Raw genomic sequence first — 19,370 nt, forward strand, 5'->3', positions numbered from 1 at the left:
TACACTGCACCTCACAACTACACTGCACCTCACGACTACACTGCACCTCACGACTACACTGCACCTCACGACTACACTGCACCTCACGACTACACTGCACCTCACGACTACACTGCACCTCACGACTACACTGCACCTCACGACTACACCGCACCACTACACTGCACCTCACGACTACACTGCACCTCACGACTACACCGCACCTCACGACTACACCGCACCTCACGACTACACTGCACCTCACGACTACACTGCACCTCACGACTACACTGCACCTCACGACTACACTGCACCTCACGACTACACTGCACCTCACGACTACACTGCACCTCACGACTACACTGCACCTCACGACTACACTGCACCTCACGACTACACTGCACCTCACGACTACTCTACACGACTACACCGCGCTGCACGACACGACTATATTACACTACAGGATGACATCATGCTACGTATGCAGGTGTATATCTGTGGGGGGTTGGGCAGTACACGTGTGAGTGTATAGGGTAACCGTCGCCCACACTATTTCGGAGCATATCCTGGTGATGAGCCCTTGTATTAATGGACAGTTCTGGGATTTCCTCACCCTTGTCAGGATCTATGCTTGCTGTCAGTAAACAGGAACATTTTTGTTTATATCCAGAGGCTGAAATCTTGTCCTGACCTAATACCTCTCCCACAGCTGAGAGTATGTTACAATGTATCAGTGCAGGTAGAACCCTCAGCATGGAGTCAAGGACAGGGACCAGATTTGAGCGGATGTGTGTAGTCCCCGCTGTCCCCCAAACCCTTTCTTGGGGTACAAGGCTCCTGAGGGGTGAAACCCTACAAACCAAATCCTTCTTTCACTCCGCAGTAGATTTTGGGGACAGTCGGCGCCTCCATGTGATATTTATCTATTCTGTGTGATCGGTTTCTCGGCATCTGGTGGTTTCCACAGGGTGGGCGCAGTGGGGGCAGTGGGGGGCAGGACCCAGCTGAGGAGATTTAATGCCCGTGGCACTTAGTGACGTCCTTCAGCTGCGGTCCAGATCCCAGGTCCCATCTGCAGTCCCGGGGGACATTGGAGCAGGGCCACTGCCCCTTCATGCTGCAGCCTCATAGCCTTCCGCATTTGGCGGTTGGCGACCGGCCTTCCGCATTTGGCGGTTGGCGACCGGCCTTCCGCATTTGGCGGTTGGCGACCGGCCTTCCGCATTTGGCGGTTGGCGACCGGCCTTCCGCATTTGGCGGTTGGCGACCGGCCTTCCGCATTTGGCGGTTGGCGACCGGCCTTCCGCATTTGGCGGTTTGGCGACCGGCCTTCCGCATTTGGCGGTTGGCGACCGGCCTTCCGCATTTGGCGGTTGGCGACCGGCCTTCCGCATTTGGCGGTTGGCGCCCAGCTGGTTCAGAGCTGATAGGCCGCCTGTCACTGTGGTTTGAGGGGTCTGTGTATTTGGGGGGCTCATTGCTTCTCATTAACGCCAATCTGATCCGTCCTGATCGTCTTGTTCTGTTGCATGTGAGGAAGCAGCTGCACTGCCCGCCAAGCATCCGCTGACTCCTCTGATTAGCTGCAAATCCCACGGTCTAATTAATCAGCCGCTCAGCCGTTAACCTCGGCGGTGGCTCGGCAGCTGTCCGCGCTTCCGTCATGCGCTGCTGTATCTTCCAGGCTGAGCCGAGGTGGCGGTTTCTGACTGTATTTACAGTGATGGATATCTTTGGGTTTACGAGCGAGGGGCAGCGAGGTCGGGGACGTCACAGTGCGGCGGCTTCTGTTTCACGTTCCGTTTTTTTTTTTACATTGATCTTTTGGCACCCCTTTATAATGTCTGGCGCTGTATACTTATTTGGCGCACATTTTGCTTTTCATATTTGGGGAGGTACTTGTGGCAATGGTGACACCACGGGTGTGGGCAGCACGGAGCCGCATGCTGACAGTGCGGCTCCGTGCGGTCGATCGTCCGCAGCGTTAAATAAGAGAATCACAGGAAATGGACGGAAAGCAGTGAGCGATCTCTGCTCAGATCCCGGGGGCCCAGGAGGCTGAGGGTTTCAGGTTGCTGTTTGTTGAGGTCTGAGACCCCCGGAGCGTTACTGATGACCCCCACAAACATCTCCCAGAAACGAGCCGCCCGCAATATTGACCAATTACATCACTGCTTTCCCATGTGGCGACATGCTGGGATCTTCCATGATTACCGCCGTATGCGTCATGTGACCGCGGCCCGGCACCTGCACGTCATGATCACTCGGGGCGACCGCTCTCGTTTTCACTTTCTACTTTACTATTTTGGGGAAGTTGTCGCGTTCTGAGCCGATTTCCTCTTTGCCACTTTTTTTACTGTTTTCTAAATGACCAAAGATCAGAAATGTGAAGACTGGAGGTAGACCTCGGGTGCGGCGCCCGCCGAGCAGCAGAGACAACGGCTCCGATGATGTACGGCGCGACCACTGCACACGGCCGGGTCACAGTTGGCAGTTTTTCTTGGCTTCAGTTTTACTGATCACGCGTGAAACGTCCTGAGTAAGTAATCTTGCTGTGATCGCGCAGAATGGCGCAGGTTCTGGTCTAGGGTGAGCAAGTCACGGAGATCGGACAGAGCAGAGTCATCAACCGCCACGTTAGTAATACCGCCTCAGTGTCAGCATACAGTGTCTGGGATACAAATGGTTTAAGTGCGGCAGATTGGGCCGTCTCGATGAGGGCTCATTCACACAATGGCGGAGCGGGGGCTGACTGCAGCGAGGGAATCGCTTGGGCTTTTTGTCCTGAAACGTGGCTTCCATGGCAACGCTCTGCAAAAACACAATTTGTTCCCAAACTTGCAGAACTGAGAGTTTTATATTTATTCCTCACTGCAGAATCCCATCGGCAGGTATCACGCAGGTCGCCACCCCGCCGCCAACCAGGACATTGTTAGTACTGCGGTCAGGCGGCGCAGATGTGGGACGCCGTTCAGGGCACGAGTTCCTAAAACATATATTATAGTCACATCGTTATTACAGTTGAAAAAAGACGGGAGCGAGACCCAGATTTCTACACATTTTCAGAAGCATTAATGTCATTACTTTAAGAATTGATCTAAACCCTTTTTAAACCCTTCCCCTGTTCCTGCTTGACCACGGAAGTGACTATTCCACAGATTCACAGCTCTTACAGTAAAGAACCCTTATATAAACCCGTCCCGTGTTCCTGCTTGTGACCACGTCTGGAGGTGTCTATTCCACAGATTCACAGCTCTTACAGTAAAGAATCCTTGTATAAACCCGTCCCGTGTTCCTGCTGTGACCACGTCCGGAGGGAGTCTATTCCACGGACTCACAGCTCTTACAGTAAAGAATCCTTGTATAAACCCGTCCCCTGTCCCTGCTGTGACCACGTCCGGAGGGAGTCTATTCCACAGATTCACAGCTCTTACAGTAAAGAACCCTTGTATAAACCCGTCCCTGTCCCTGCTGTGACCACGTCCTGAGGTGACTATTCCACGATTCACAGCTCTTACAGGTAAAGAATCCTTATATAAACCCGTCCCCTGTTCCTGCTGGGACCACGTCCTGAGGTGTCTAATCCACACACATTCACAGCTCTTACAGTAAAGAATCCTTGTTAAACCCGTCCCCTGTCCCTGCTGTGACCACGTCCTGAGGTGACTGCTCCACAGATTCACAGCTCTTACAGTAAAGAAGCCTTGTATAAACCCGTCCCCTGTTCCTCGCTGTGACCACGTCCTGAGGTGACTATTCCACAGATCACAGCTCTTACAGTAAAGAATCCTTATATAAACCCGTCCCCTGTTCCTGCTGGGACCAACGTCCTGAGGTTGGTCTATTCCACACATTCACAGCTCTTACAGTAAAGAATCCTTGTATAAACCCGTCCCCTGTCCCTGCTGTGACCACGTCCTGAGTGACGCTCCACAGATCACACTCTTACAGTAAAGAAGCCTTGTGTAAACCCGTCCCCTGTCCCTGCGTGACCACGTCCTGAGTGACTGGCTCCACAGATTCACAGCTCTTACAGTAAAGAATCCATGTATAAACTCGTCCCCTGGGTGCCTGCTGTGACCACTCTGGAGGTGACTGCTCCTCAGAGTCACAGCTCTTACAGTAAAGAAGCCTTGTATAAACCCGTCCCCTGTCCCTGCTGTGACCACGTCCTGAGATGACTGCTCCACAGATTCACAGCTCTTACAGTAAAGAAGCCTTGTATAAACTCGTCCCCTGTTCCTGCTGTGACCACGTCCGAGGTACTGCTCCACAGATTCACAGCTCTTACAGTAAAGAATCCTTGTATAAACCCGTCCCCTGTCCCTGCTGTGACCACGTCCTGAGGTGACTGCTCCACAGATTCACAAGCTCTTACAGTAAAGAAGCCTTGTATAAACCCGTCCCCTGTTCCTGCTGTGACCACGGAAGTGACTATTCCACAGATTCACAGCTCTTACCGTAAAGAATCCTTGTATAAACCCTCCCCTGTTCCTGCTGTGACCACTCTGGAGGTGCCTATTCCACAGATTCACAGCTCTTACATTAAAGAATCCTTGTATAAAACCCTCCCCTGTCCCTGCTGTGACTACGTCCTGAGGTGACTGCTCCACAGATTCACAGCTCTTACAGTACAGAAGCCTTGTATAAACTCGTCCCCTGTTTCCAGCTGTGACCACGTCCGAGGTGACTGCTCCACAGAATCACAGCTCTTACAGTAAAGAAGCCTTGTAAAAACCCGTCCCCTGTTCCTGCTGTGACCACGTCCTGCTTTGACTATTCCACAGATTCACAGCTCTTACAGTAAAGAAGCCAGTGTATAAACCCGTCTTCTGTTCCTGCTGTGACCACGTCCTGCTTTGACTATTCCACAGATTCACAGCTCTTACAGTAAAGAATCCTTGTATAAACCCGTCCCCTGTTCCTGCTGTGACCACGTCCAGAGGTGTCTATTCCACAGATTCACAGCTCTTACAGTAAAGAAGCCTTGTATAAACTCGTCCCCTGTTCCTGCTGTGACCACGTCCCTGTGGTGACTATACCACAGATTCACAGCTCTTACAGGTAAAGAAGCCTTGTATAAACTCGTCCCCTGTTCCTGCTGTGACCACATCCTGTGGTGACTATACCACAGATTCACAGCTCTTACAGTAAAGAAGCCTTGTATAAACCCGTCCCTTGTTCTTGCTGTGACCACGTCTGGAGGTGACTACTCCACAGATTCACAGCTCTTACAGTAAAGAATCCTTGTATAAACCCGTCCCCTGTCCCTGCTGTGACCACGTCCTGAGGTGTCTATTCCACAGATTCAACAGCTCTTACAGTAAAGAAGCCTTGTATAAACCAGTCCCTGTTTCCTGCTGTGACCACGTCCTGCGGTGACTGCTCCACAGAGTCACAGCTCTTACAGTAAAGAAGCCTTGTATAAACCCGTCCCTTGTTCCTGCTGTGACCACGTCTGGAGGTGACTACTCCACAGATTCACAGCTCTTACAGTAAAGAATCCTTGTATAAACCCGTCCCCTGTTCCTGCTGTGACCACGTCCTGAGGTGTCTGCTCCACAGATTCACAGCTCTTACAGTAAAGAAGCCTTGTATAAACCCGTCCCCTGTCCCTGCTGTGACCACGGAAGTGACTATTCCACAGATTCACAGCTCTTACAGTAAAGAATCCTTGTATTAACCCGTCCCCTGTCCCTGCTGTGACCACGTCCTGAGGTGACTGCTCCACAGATTCACAGCTCTTACAGTAAAGAATCCTTGTATAAACCCGTCCCCTGTCCCTGCTGTGACCACGTCCTGAGGTGACTGCTCCACAGATTCACAGCTCTTACAGTAAAGAATCCTTGTATAAACCAGTCCCCTGTTCCTGCTGTGACCACGTCCTGAGGTTTCTATTCCACAGATTCACAGCTCTTACAGTAAAGAAGCCTTGTATAAACCCTTCCCCTGTCCCTGCTGTGACCACGTCTGGAGGTGACTGCTCCACAGATTCACAGCTCTTACAGTAAAGAAGCCTTGTATAAAACCGTCCCTTATTCCTGCTGTGACCACGTCCGGAGGTGACTGCTCCACAGAGTCACAGCTCTTACAGTAAAGAATCCTTGTATAAACCCGTCCTCTGTTCCTGCTGTGACCACGTCCTGAGGTGACTGCTCCACAGATTCACAGCTCTTACAGTAAAGAATCCTTGTATAAACCAGTCCCCTGTTCCTGCTGTGACCACGTCCTGAGGTTTCTATCACACAGATTCACAGCTCTTACAGTAAAGAAGCCTTGTATAAAACCGTCCCTTATTCCTGCTGTGACCACGTCCTGAGGTGACTGCTTCACAGATTCACAGCTCTTACAGTAAAGAAGCCTTGTATAAACCCGTCCCCTGTACCTGCTGTGACCACGTCCTGAGGTGACTGCTCCACAGATTCACAGCTCTTACAGTAAAAGAATCCTTGTATAAACCAGTCCCCTGTTCCTGCTGTGACCACGTCCTGAGGTTTCTATTCCACAGATTCACAGCTCTTACAGTAAAGAAGCCTTGTATAAACCCGTCCCGTGTTCCTGCTGTGACCACGTCCTGAGGTGACTATTCCATAGATTCACAGCTCTTACAGTAAAGAAGCCTTGTATAAACCCGTCCCCTGTTCCTGCTGTGACCACGGCCTGAGGTGTCTACTCCACAGATTCACAGCTCTTACAGTAAAGAAGCCTTGTATAAAACTCGTCCCCTGTTCCTGCTGTGACCACGTCTGGAGGTGACTATACCACAGATTCACAGCTCTTACAGTAAAGAAGCCTTGTATAAAACCGTCCCTTATTCCTGCTGTGACCACGTCTGGAGGTGACTATTCCACAGATTCACAGCTCTTACAGTAAAGAATCCTTGTATAAACTCGTCCCCTGTTCCTGCTGTGACCACGTCTGGAGGTGACTATACCACAGATTCACAGCTCTTACAGTAAAGAAGCCTTGTATAAAACCGTCCCTTATTCCTGCTGTGACCACGTCTGGAGGTGACTATTCCACAGATTCACAGCTCTTACAGTAAAGAATCCTTGTATAAACCCGTCCCCTGTTCCTGCTGTGACCACGGCCTGAGGTGTCTATTCCTCAGATTCACAGCTCTTACAGTAAAGAATCCTTGTATAAACCCGTCCCCTGTCCCTGCTGTGACCACGTCCTGAGGTGACTGCTCCACAGATTCACAGCTCTTACAGTAAAGAATCCTTGTATAAACCCGTCCCCTGTCCCTGCTGTGACCACGTCCTGAGTTCACTGCTCCACAGAGTCACAGCTCTTACAGTAAAGAAGCATTTCCTCTCCAGTCGGAGGCAGCGCCCCTTGTCTTTGGAGCACATTTTACATGGGACAGCTTTACGCCGTATTTTTTGTGCGGCCCATTTATATACTTGTACAGGTTAATCCTGTCCCCCCTTAGACGTCTCTTCTCAAGACTAAATAAATGTCATTCTTCTAATCTCTCCTCATGACTCGGCACCCTCCGGGCCCCTCGTCAGTGCAGTCGCTCTTTACTATGATGGCGGTATAATCACGGTCAGACATTTCCAGGATTTCCAGCTTGGTGACGGTTTTGTCATCGGAGCTTCGGTTCCTGTTCCCTTTTCCCAGATTTGTTAGGTTGATATTGTTTGGTTTTTCTCGCAGTGAATTTCCTCAATCGGCGGTTACTTTACAGAAGGTCTGCCAGTTACTTTACAGAAGGTCCTGCAGTTACTTTACAGAAGGTCCTGCAGTTACTTTACAGAAGGTCCTGCAGTTACTTTACAGAAGGTCCTGAAGTTACTTTACAGAAGGTCCTGCTGTTGGGGCGGCTCGTTGGCGCTGTGCACACCGCAGCGAGGTGACCGCACGGCTGGAATCCCACAGGCAGTTTTTGGATCCAGCAGGATGAAGTCTTCCTCTATAGCTGCCATTTCTTCACAATCCACTCCTGGCTTTGGCTCCAAAATCTGCAGCAAAATCTGCCCATGGTATCTTCTTGCAGCATATTGCCGTCTGACTGGGATCCTCCTGCAGCATATCGCAGCCTGTGGGATCCTGCTGCAGCATATCGCAGCCTGTGTGCTTTACTTTACTGCTTGTACTGATACTGAGTTCTGTCACGTTTTATACTCCAGTCACATCCAGAGCTGCACTCACAATTCTGTCACATCCTGTCTTATACTCCAGTCACATCCAGAGCTGCAATTCCATTTCTGCCGTTAGAAAGCCAATTCAAGGACAACAGAAAAGATTCATTGTGGACGTAAGACTCCAGTCGTCCTATGCTCGCCTCCTCTGGGGCCCCCTCTGCCGCCCCCTGCTGGTTCGGCATCTAGAGACGTCCTTCCGATACAGAGAATTGTGTTGCTGATGAGTTCCGCTCACAGAGGGAATTTCTCCACGCTGATACATTGTCACAACCCCTGAGCTCTGTAAGCTGGAAGATGTGTTTTCAGCCTATGGGTGTGAACAATGAAAGCTCCCATTCACTGACAGGAAGCAGAGATCTTGAATGTGGGAGGGATTGAAACTTTGTCTGTTAGAAAGTTCTAGAACTTTTATTCTAGGCTGGAGAAGCGTTTTCCCGAGCACCGCACCTTTAACAAACGTCAGTATGCCCGGGCTGTGCCTGTCCTCAGGGGTGTCTGCACCAGTAGAGGCGGCACTGGCTCCCGGCCCTGGAGTCCTAGGGGCCCAAGAAGCCCCTCTGCCACATGAGACACCAGTATTATACTTGGTCCATGGTGGTGTTACCTCACTGTATAAATATATATACCAGTAGTGGGGTGTGCGGCTCTCGTCCTCTCCAGCGATGCCCCTTCCCCCACAGTCCTGGAATGCCCTTTCTGGAGATGGCAGGAGTGGACCACCACAGGTCACATTGGATCCTGGACCACCTGACAGAACGTCTCAGGGTTGTTTCTCTGTACGGGGGCCCCACGGGGCCCCACCTCTTCACCCTCTACACTGCAGACTTCTCCATCCACTCCCCAGGCTGCCTCCTACAGAAGTTCTCTGATGACTCAGAGTACGGACGGGGGACACAGGATTCTGTTGGACTGGAGTCAGCGGAAACCAGCTCCAGATCAACGCAGCCAAAACCACGGAGCTGGTGGTGGATTTCCGCAGACACAGGCCCTCTGCTCTGGTTCTGGTGAACGTTCAGGAACGGACCTTGAGGTGGTGGACTCTTCTAAGTACCTGGGTGTTCACCTGAACAACAACCTGGACTGGAGCAGACTCTGTTGGGAGACTGAGGTCCTGTGGAGACCACCTTGGACTCATAGGTGCATCGGCCATATTCTATGGTGTGGTTTTGTTGGGGAGCAGAGATTAGATGAGCCCATTAAGAAGGCCAGCTCTGTCCTAGGTTGTCCCCTGGACCCAGTGCAAGGCGGTGGTGACAGAAGAACTTAGACCACGTCTCCCGCCCCATGCAAGACGCTGTGAGTGAGCTGTAGAGCTCCTCAGTGACTGCTGCATCCTAGTGCACCAAGGGACGTTATCGGAGGTACCTTCCTCCCAGCAGGCGGTGAGGACTTATAACGCACCACTGGTCCAGAAACCCAGATGTGAATTTTTTAAGTAAATTCTGTTATGTTTTTCATGTATTTAAAAATTACTCTATTTTGCTCCTGTGTGAATGTGATGTGCTGGGTTTGCCAAAATTCCCCCCTGAGGGACAATAAAGGGATTTTCTTCTTTTATAATCCCTCCTGCCCCCGGTGGCGGTTGTTGTGATTGTTCTGTGTCCAGTTCTTTTCCTGCAGTCTGTGTGTCCAGCATCTCCAGGGTCCTTGTGTCTCTTGCTCCGACAATGAGACCCGTTCAAATGACAAGGAAGCGCATTTCTGCTGCAACTGCCCTCTAGGTGCTGCACCTCTGAGAGGTCTCCTGATAAGTGATACCTACCCCCCAGCCTGGTCCTGATTGTTGATGCTTCTCCCCAGCCTGGTCCGGATGTTTGATGCCCCCCCCCCCCCCCGCCTGGTCCTGATGTTTGATGCCCCCCCCCCCCCCCCCCATTCTGGTCCTGATGTTTGATGCTTCTCCCCAGCCTGGTCCTGATGTATGATGCCCCCCCCCCCCCCCAGCCTGGTCCTGATGTGCTGTATGCCCCCCCCTCCCCCCCAGCCTGTCCTGATGTTTAATGCCTTCCCCCGACCGTGGTCCTGATGTTTGATTGCCCCCCCCCCCCCCAGTCTGGTCCTGATGTTTAATGCCCACCCCCCCCAGTCTGGTCCTGATGTTGATGCCCCCCAGCCTAGTCCTGATGTTGATGCTCCCTACCCCCCCAGCCGGTCCTGATGTTTGATACCTCCCTTAGTCCCTACCCCCCCCCCAGCCTGGTCCTGATGTTTGATGCTTCTCCCCAGGCCTGGTCCTGGTGTTTGATGCTTTCTCCCCAGCCTGGTTCCTGGTGTTTGATGCTTCTGCCCCAGCCTGGTCCTGGTGTTTGATGCTTCTCCCCAGCCTGGTCCTGATGTTTGATGCCCACCCCCCCCCCAGCCTGGTCCTGATGTTTAATGCCCCCCCCCCCCCCCAGCCTGGTCCTGATGTTTAATGCCCCCCCCCCTGCGGTCCTGATGTTTGAAGCTCCCTACCTCTCCCTCCCCCCCCCCCAGCGTGGTCCTGATGTTTGATGCTCCTCCCCACTGGTCCTGATGTTTGATGCTTCTCCCCAGCCTGGTCCTGATGTTTTAAGGCTTCGCCCCAGCCTGGTCCTGATGTTTAATGCTTCGCCCCCAGCCTGGTCCTGATGTTGAATGCTTCTCCCCAGCCTGGTCCTGATGTTTGATGCTTCTCCCCAGCTGGTCCTGATGTTTAATTGCTTCTCCCCAGCCTGGTCCTGATGTTGATGCTTCTCCCAGCCTGGTCCTGATGTTTGATGCTTCTCCCCAGCCTGGTCCCTGATTGTTGATGCTTCTCCCCAGCCTGGTCCTGATGTTTACCTGCCACCCCCCAGCCTGGTTCTGATGTTTAATGCCCACCCCCCCAGCCTGGTCCTGATGTTACTGCCACCCCCCCAGCCTGGTCCTGGTGTTTTGATGGCCCCCCCCCCCCCAGCCTGGTTCTGATGTTTGATGTGTCCCCCCCCCCCCCCCCCCCAGCCTGGTTCTGATGTTTGATGCCCCCCCCAGCCTGGTCCTGATGTTTAATGCCCACCCCCCCAGCCTGGTCCTGATGTTTAATGCCCACCCCCCCAGTCTGGTCCTGATGTTTGATGCCCCCCCCAGCCTAGTCCTGATGTTTGATGCTCCATACCCCCCCCCCCCTAGCGTGGTCCTGATGTTTGATGCTTCTCCCCAGCCTGGTCCTGATGTTTGATGCTTCTCCCCAGCCTGGTCCTGATGTTTGATGTCTCCCTACCTCCCGCCCCCCCCGTAGCCTGGTCCTGATGTTGATGCTTCCTCCCCAGCCTGGTCCTGATTTGTGCGATGCTTCCCCCAGCCTGGTCCTGATGTTTGATGCTTCTCCCCCAGCCTGGTCCTGATGTTTGATGCTTCTCCCCAGCCTGGTCCTGATGTTTGATGCTTCTCCCCAGCCTGGTTCTGATGTTTGATGCTGAACCCCCCCCCCCCCCCCCCAGCCTGGTCTTGATGTTTGATGCTTCTCCCCAGCCTGGTTCTGATGTTTAATGCTGAACCCCCCCCCCCCCTTCCCCCCAGCCTGGTCCTGATGTTTGATGCTCTCCCCAGCCTGGTCCTGATGTTTGATGCTTCTCCCCAGCCTGGTCCTGATGTTTGATGCTCCCTACCTCCCGCCCCCCCCGTCGCCTGGTCCTGATGTTTGATGCTTCTCCCCAGCCTGGTCCTGATGTTTGATGCTTCTCCCCAGCCTGGTCCTGATGTTTGATGCTTCTCCCCAGCCTGGTCCTGATGTTGATGCTTCTCCCCAGCCTGTCCTGATGTTTGATGCTCTCCCAGCCTGGTCCTGATGTTTGATGCTCTCTCCCCACCTGGTCCTGATGTTTGATGCTTCTCCCCAGCCTGGTTCTGATGTTTAAACTGAACCCCCCCCCCCCCCCCCCCCCCCAGCCTGTCTTGATGTTTGATGCTCTCCCCAGCCTGGTTCTGATGTTTAATGCTGAACCCCCCCCCCTTCCCCCCCAGCCTGGTCCTGATGTTTGATGCTTCTCCCCAGCCTGGTCCTGATGTTTGATGCTTCTCCCAGCCTGGTCCTGATGTTTGATGCTTCTCCCCAGCCTGGTCCTGATGTTTGATGCTTCTCCCAGCCTGGTCCTGATGTTATGCTTCTCCCCAGCCTGTTTCTGATTTGATGCTGAACCCCCCCCCCCCCCCCCCAGCCTGGTCTTGATGTTTGATGCTTCTCCCCAGCCTGGTTCTGATGTTTAATGCTGAACCCCCCCCCCCCCTTCCCCCCAGCCTGGTCCTGATGTTGATGCTTCTCCCCAGCCTGGTCCTGATGTTTGATGCTTCTCCCCCCTGGTCCGATGTTTGAGCTCCCTACCTCCCGCCCCCCCCCGTAGCCTGGTCCTGATGTTTGATGCTTCTCCCCAGCCTGGTCCTGATGTTTTGATGCTTCTCCCCAGCCTGGTCCTGATGTTTGATGCTTCTCCCCAGCCTGGTCCTGATGTTGATGCTTCTCCCCAGCCTGGTCCTGATGTGTTGATGCTTCTCCCCAAGCCTGGTCCTGATGTTTGATGCTTCTCCCCAGCCTGGTCCTGATGTTTGATGCTTCTCCCCAGCCTGGTTTCTGATGTTTAATGCTGAACCCCCCCCCCCCCCCCCCCCCCAGCCTGGTCTTGATGTTTGATGCTTCTCCCCAGCCTGGTTCTGATGTTTAATGCTGAACCCCCCCCCCTTCCCCCCCAGCCTGTCCTGATGTTTGATGCTTCTCCCCAGCCTGGTCCTGATGTTTGATGCTTCTCCCCAGCCTGGTTCTGATGTTTGATGCTCTCTCCCCAGCCTGTCCGATGTTTGATGCTTCTCCCCAGCCTGGTCCTGATGTTTGATGCTCCCTACCTCCCGCCCCCTCCGTAGCCTGTCCTGATGTTTGTTGCTTCTCCCCAGCCTGGTCCTGATGTTTGATGCTTCTCCCCAGCCTGGTCCTGATGTTTGATGCTTCTCCCCAGCCTGGTCCTGATGTTTGATGCTTCTCTCCCACCTGGTCCTGATGTTTGATCTTCTCCCCAGCCTGTCCTGATGTTTGATGCTTCTCCCCAGCCTGTTCTGATGTTGGATGCTGACCCCCCCCCCCCCTTCCCCCCAGCCAGGTCCTGATGCCTCGCAGCCGTCATGGGGCACAGCCCCATTGGGTGGATGTTTGGGTTCTCTGTGTGCTGATGTGGATTCGGAGTCCAGGAAGACGTTTTGCTATGGCTCATAAGGGCACCTCTTCAGATTCTTTCACTTATTATTCCCTTTGGGACATTCCTGAGATTTTGTGCAGATACAAGTCCAGACCTGAGAGAGAGAAGTCAGGATTCCCATAATGCCAGGGCTCACCCCAGGGAAGTGCTGCTGCAGCACTTCATGTCCACATTCTCTTAGTGGCCCCAGAGTCGCCCCCTATGGGAGGAAGTAATGCAGAGTTACATTCCAGGCTCTACTGCTCTCCCCCTGTGTCAGTCTCCACTGCATTTCTCTAGTTCTATTCTTAAAGCAGATCAGGGCTGAACACCCTATAAGCCCCTCCCATATAGTGCAGAGTAGGGGATTATGGGGCGACCCAATGAATCATGAATAAATTATATATCATAACCCTGGGCTCTATGGGAGGAGCTATGGGATCTCTAGGTGGAGCTGGTAAGATCTGCAGGAGGCGCTGCGGGGATTCTGCAGGAGGCGCTGCGGGGATCTGCAGGAGGCGCTGCGGGGATCTGCAGGAGGCGCTGCGGGGATCTGCAGGAGGCGCTGCGGGGATCTGCAGGAGGCGCTTGTGGGGATAAATTGGGGGGGGTGGGGGTATCTCAGTATTGCACCTGATGTCCCAGAATAATCTACATTATAATCATGTTTTTGAAAGGTTAGGAGGATGGGGGTGATCATCTGATTCTTGCACACAGCTAACACAAGTCTGTATCATGAGCCGATCATTGCGATCAAGAGGGGTCAGCAGCAGAGACCCCCCATATTCACATCTTGGGGAACACGCCCATTCACTGTTCACTCCAGGGTGGATTTAAGGGGCTGGCGCAGTCTCCTTTGTGTCTCTGTAATAAAAACTGCCGCTTTTTAATGGACTCTCTGCTTGTTGTCAGTGAATGGAGCAAAACATAAAAAATCTTCATTGACTTAGTCCTGTTGCTCACACAGTGAGGGTTTGTTACAATGTATCAGTGTAGATATTCCCTGTGCACTAAACAATTTGGACTCCAAGGTGCTAGCTTCTTCCAAAAACCCTGATTTGTGCTGTTACTGGGCTGTCTACACTGATACACGTAACAAACCCTCAGCCACGGATTCTTTCTGTTCACTAACAGTAAGCAGAGATCTTGGAAATGGCAGTGATGAAGCCTGATTTTACATGGGACTGCGGTCCTATCTTGTCACCTGGCGTCCCCTTTTTCAGGGATTTTCTGGTGAGTAGGATTGCGACAACGGCGAGTTATTTACCTGCCTTTCCCAAATTTATTCTCAGCGTTTCCTTTCTTCGTAATAAATCTGCTGTTTGTTTGTCTTTTTCCAGCTCGGAGAATTCCGGGAGTGAGATCAGACGGCTGCGACCTTCTCCAGCGCGATCCAGCGGCGAGGATAGCCGACCGGGACACGTGTGACACCTCGTCCCGTCAACATGGCTGAGAAGTGTGCTGACGGCATGCTGGTGAGAGCCTCTGGGTCTCGTTGTGTCCGTCGTGTTCGCCGTGTCTGTCGTGTCCGCCGTGTCCTGTCGTGTCCGCCGTGTCTGTCGTGTCCGCCGTGTCTGTTGTGTTCGCCGTGTCACATAAACCAACAAAGAGAGAAGAAATGAAACCTATTTATTAGAAAGAGAATCTGAAACTTAGAACAGCAGAAGCTAGCATTTATAAAAACAGAACCGGAACGGGGGGGTTGTCTGCTGAATTCCCCCCCCCCCCCCCCCCCCCCCCCCCAGCCTGCGAAGAGCTGACACTTGTCTAAAATTTTAATAACCTCTAATTGAGATAGATATAAGATCTACAAGATGGAGTTCTATCTCTCACATGTACGTCGTGTCCATTGGTGTCATTTTTATCTACAACATAAAGAAGCTTTGTTACTGTTTGCAGTTTAGTCTCCATTTCAGAAGAAACTTCCCAGGGACTCTTATAGATAAGGGGAAGTGGATGTTACAGAAGGTGTGTGGGGAGGGGTTCCACTGCCTTCTCACTATGTGACCCAGGTTGTCAGGGCCAGCAGAACCGGCTCTGCACTGTGGACACGGGGCGGTCACTTACAGTCTGCGGCAGCATTCTTCTCTCTATAGTCCATCTGACCGCAAGAATTCCATTAGTGACACATCTGACAAAAACAACCTATGGTAGTGTGTGAGGCTTCCCCACCTGTGGTGAGTGTGTGAGCTTCCCATCTATGGTGAGTGTGTGAGGCTTCCCCATCTATGGTGAGTGTGTGAGGCTTCCCCAGCTATGGTGAGTGTGTGAGGCTTCCCCACTATGGTGAGTGTTGAGGCTTCCCCAGCTATGGTGAGTGTGTGAGGCTTCCCACCTGTGGTGAGTGTGTGAGGCTTCCCCATCTATGGTGAGTGTGTGAGGCTTCCCCCATCTATGGTGAGTGTGTGAGGCTTCCCCATCTATGGTGAGTGTGTGAGGCTTCCCCAGCTATGGTGAGTGTGTGAGGCTTCCCCAGCTATGGTGAGTGTGTGAGGCTTCCCCAGCTATGGTGAGTGTGTGAGGCTTCCCCACCTGTGGTGAGTGTGTGAGGCTTCCCATCTATGGTGAGTGTGTGAGGCTTCCCCATCTATGGTGAGTGTGTGAGGCTTCCCCATCTATGGTGAGTGTGAGAGGCTTCCCCATCTATGGTGAGTGTGTGTGAGGCTTCCCCAGCAATGGTGAGTGTGTGAGGCTTCCCCAACTATGGTGAGTGTGTGAGGCTTTCCCCACCTATGGTGAGTGTGTGAGGCTCTTCCCAGGCTATGGTGAGTGTGTGAGGCTTCCTCACCTATGGTGAGTGTGTGAGGCTTCCCCACCTATGGTGAGTGTGTGAGGCTTCCTCGCCCGCGGTGTGTGTGAGGCTTCTCTCGCCCGCGGTTGTTGTGAGGCTTCCTCGCCCGCGGTGTGTGTGAGGCTTCCTCGCCCGTGGTGTGTGTGAGGCTCCCTCGCCCGTGGTGTGTGTGAGGCTTCCTCGCCTATGGCCAGTGGTGAGGCTTCCTCGCCTATAGACCAGTGTGTGAGGCTTCCTCGCCTATGACCAGTGTGTGAGCTTCCTCGCCTATGGCCAGGTGTGGTGAGGCTTCCTCGCCTATGGCCAGTTGTGTGAGGCTTCCTCGCCTATGACCAGTGTGTGAGGCTTCCTCGCCCGTGGTGTGTGTGTGTGTGAGGCTTCCTCGCCCGTGGTGTGTGTGTTCATTGCCCCTCTGTGGTGCGGGGAGTTGAGGTTTCCTCCTTGTCTGGTGGTGCAGGAGGGATTTGGATGGTCTCTCCTTATCGCACACAGCAGATGACCCCCATTCACAGAACTGCAGCGTGTCGAGATAAGTGTGAGGCGGGCCGCGCCCTAGGACGCACACGAGCTGCTGACATCACACACTGCTCTCTAGTCATTCATGGATGTGACACAATGAGATTTGCGCTATGACACGGCCGGTGCCGCTATCTCCAGCTCGGGACGTTTCCTGTGGACGCTGGGGCGAGGATTCTGCTGCTGCTGATGACATTAACCCCTTCCTGTCTGCATTAACATGAAGTTACCCCTGCCATTTACGGTATCCACTATATAATTTGAAGCATGTGCGATATAACGATGTATCGCGATATATTATTTTCTTCTGTATGTATACAAAGTACATGGCCATCATCATCCATGTCCCCCAGCCAGCACCATCAGCCCCATGCCATTGCCATACACCCCCCCCCCCCCCAGTAGAAATCGGGCCCCTGCTAATATGACTTACCTTTCCTGCAGGGTGTGCGTCTGGCTGATGGAGTCCGCAGGAGACAGACCGCGTCTTCCTCCCAGCATGCACTGGGAGGGACCTGACGTCACACACAGCGTCAGCCAGCGCACTGACGAGAAGGACGCTGCTCCCGCTTTAGAAGACCCTCATGGTCCTTTCTTTACTTTATTTTTTCACAATTAAAAAGTGTTGCGTGCTCTCAGCCCACGTGGTTCAGAGTTCGCCGAGTTGTAAACCACATATTCAAACTTAACTGTGAAAAATAAAGTAAGAAAAGGACCATGAGGTCTCTGAAGCGGGAGCAGCAGGCCTTCTCGTCTAACAGCAGATGTTCCAGGTGTTCCATGGCTGAATTGTATCCAAGTCAAAGCCAGAAGTGGAGAAGGACATGGGAGCGCGCTGACTGTAGTGACGACGTGTTGCCGCGCGCTGCAGGGTCGGGAGGCCACGGAGCGGTGAGTGGGAAGAGTCTTCAATTCACTACCGCTCCGTGGTCATCTATCGCGATATGGCTAAAATCTATATTGTTGCTCGAAGTTATGGCGATAATATTGTTTATATCCCCCACCCCTAGGCTGTATATTATCTCCTATACAGTGCCCTCTGTATACAGTGCCCTCGGTATATAGTGCCCTCTGTATATAGTGCCCTCTGTATATAGTGCCCTCTGTATATAGTGCCCTCTGTATATAGTGCCCTCTTTACACAGTGCCCTCTGTATATAGTGCCCTCTGTATACAGTGCCCTCTGTATATAGTGCCCTCTGTATATAGTGCCCTCTGTATAAAGTGCCCCCTCTGTATAAAGTGCCCTCTGTATAAAGTGCCCTCTGTATAAAGGTGCCCTCTGTATAAAGTGCCCTCTGTATAAAGTGCCCTCTGTATAAAGTGCCCTCTGTATATAGTGCCCTCTCTACACAGTGCCCTCTCTACACAGTGCCCTCTGTATATAGTGCCCTCTTTACACAGTGCCCTCTTTACACAGTGCCCTCTTATATAGTGCCCTCTGTATATAGTGCCCTCTTTATACAGTGCCCCTCTGTATATAGTGCCCTCTGTATATAGTGCCCACTGTATATAGTGCCCTCTGTATATAGTGCCCTCTGTATATAGTGCCCTCTTTACACAGTGCCCTCTTTACACAGTGCCCTCTGTATATAGTGCCATCTGTATACAGTGCCCTCTGTATATAGTGCCCTCTGTATATAGTGCCCTCTTTACACAGTGCCCTCTTTACACAGTGCCCTCTTTACACAGTGCCCCTCTGTATACAGTGCCCTCTGTATACAGTGCCCTCTGTATATAAGTGCCCTCTGTATATAGTGCCCTCTCGTATATAGTGCCCTCTGTATATAGTGCCCTCTTACACAGTGCCCTCTTTACACAGTGCCCACTGTATACAGTGCCCTCTGTATACAGTGCCCTCTGTATATTAGTGCCCTCTGTAATAGTGCCCTCTGTATATAGTGCCCCTCTGTACACAGTGCCCTCTTTATACAGTGCCCTCTGTATATAGTGCCCTCTTTATATAGTGCCCTCTTTACACAGTGCCCTCTGTATACAGTGCCCTCTGTATACAGTGCCCTCTGTATATAGTGCCCTCTGTATATAGTGCCCTCTGTATATAGTGCCCTCTTTATATAGTGCCCTCTTTATACAGTGCCCTCTGTATATAGTGCCCTCTTTATATAGTGCCCTCTTTACACAGTGCCCTCTGTACATAGTGCCCTCTTTATATAGTGCCCTCTGTATATAGTGCCCTCTTTATACAGTGCCCTCTGTATATAGTGCCCTCTGTATATAGTGCCCTCTGTATATAGTGCCCCTCTTTACACAGTGCCCTCTTTACACAGTGCCCTCTGTATATAGTGCCATCTGTATACAGTGCCCTCTGTATATAGTGCCCTCTGTATATAGTGCCCTCTTTACACAGTGCCCTCTTTACACAGTGCCCTCTTTACACAGTGCCCTCTGTATACAGTGCCCTCTGTATACAGTGCCCTCTGTATATAGTGCCCTCTGTATATAGTGCCCTCTGTATATAGTGCCCTCTTTACACAGTGCCCTCTTTACACAGTGCCCACTGTATACAGTGCCCTCTGTATACAGTGCCCTCTGTATAGTTAGTGCCCTCTGTATATAGTGCCCTCTGTATATAGTGCCCTCTTTATATAGTGCCCTCTTTATACAGTGCCCTCTGTATATAGTGCCCTCTGTATAAGTGCCCTCTGTATATAGTGCCCTCTGTATATAGTGCCCTCTGTATATAGTGCCCTCTGTATATAGTGCCCTCTGTATATAGTGCCCTCTTTACACAGTGCCCTCTTTACACAGTGC

The 19,370-nt window shown here is 52.3% G+C and overlaps 1 protein-coding gene across 2 annotated transcripts in view; it reads left to right on the top strand.

Annotated features, from left to right (window-relative positions):
* SLC6A9 (solute carrier family 6 member 9) overlaps positions 1 to 19,370 on the top strand; it is a 73,006-nt gene that overhangs the window by 3,639 nt on the left and 49,997 nt on the right. Inside the window, exons 1-2 of one of the 2 annotated variants that reach the window (XM_040407398.1) lie at positions 2,367 to 2,465; positions 14,632 to 14,766. In XM_040407398.1, coding sequence (XP_040263332.1) covers positions 14,737 to 14,766 — 30 coding nt within the window. In that variant the 5' untranslated portion in view covers positions 2,367 to 2,465; positions 14,632 to 14,736. Of the gene's footprint in view, positions 1 to 2,366; positions 2,466 to 14,631; positions 14,767 to 19,370 lie in introns of those variants that run through there. The other variant, XM_040407397.1, reaches the window with a different exon arrangement.

Source organism: Bufo bufo, chromosome 9 (assembly GCF_905171765.1).
Source record: "Bufo bufo chromosome 9, aBufBuf1.1, whole genome shotgun sequence".
Classification (NCBI taxonomy): domain Eukaryota; kingdom Metazoa; phylum Chordata; class Amphibia; order Anura; family Bufonidae; genus Bufo; species Bufo bufo.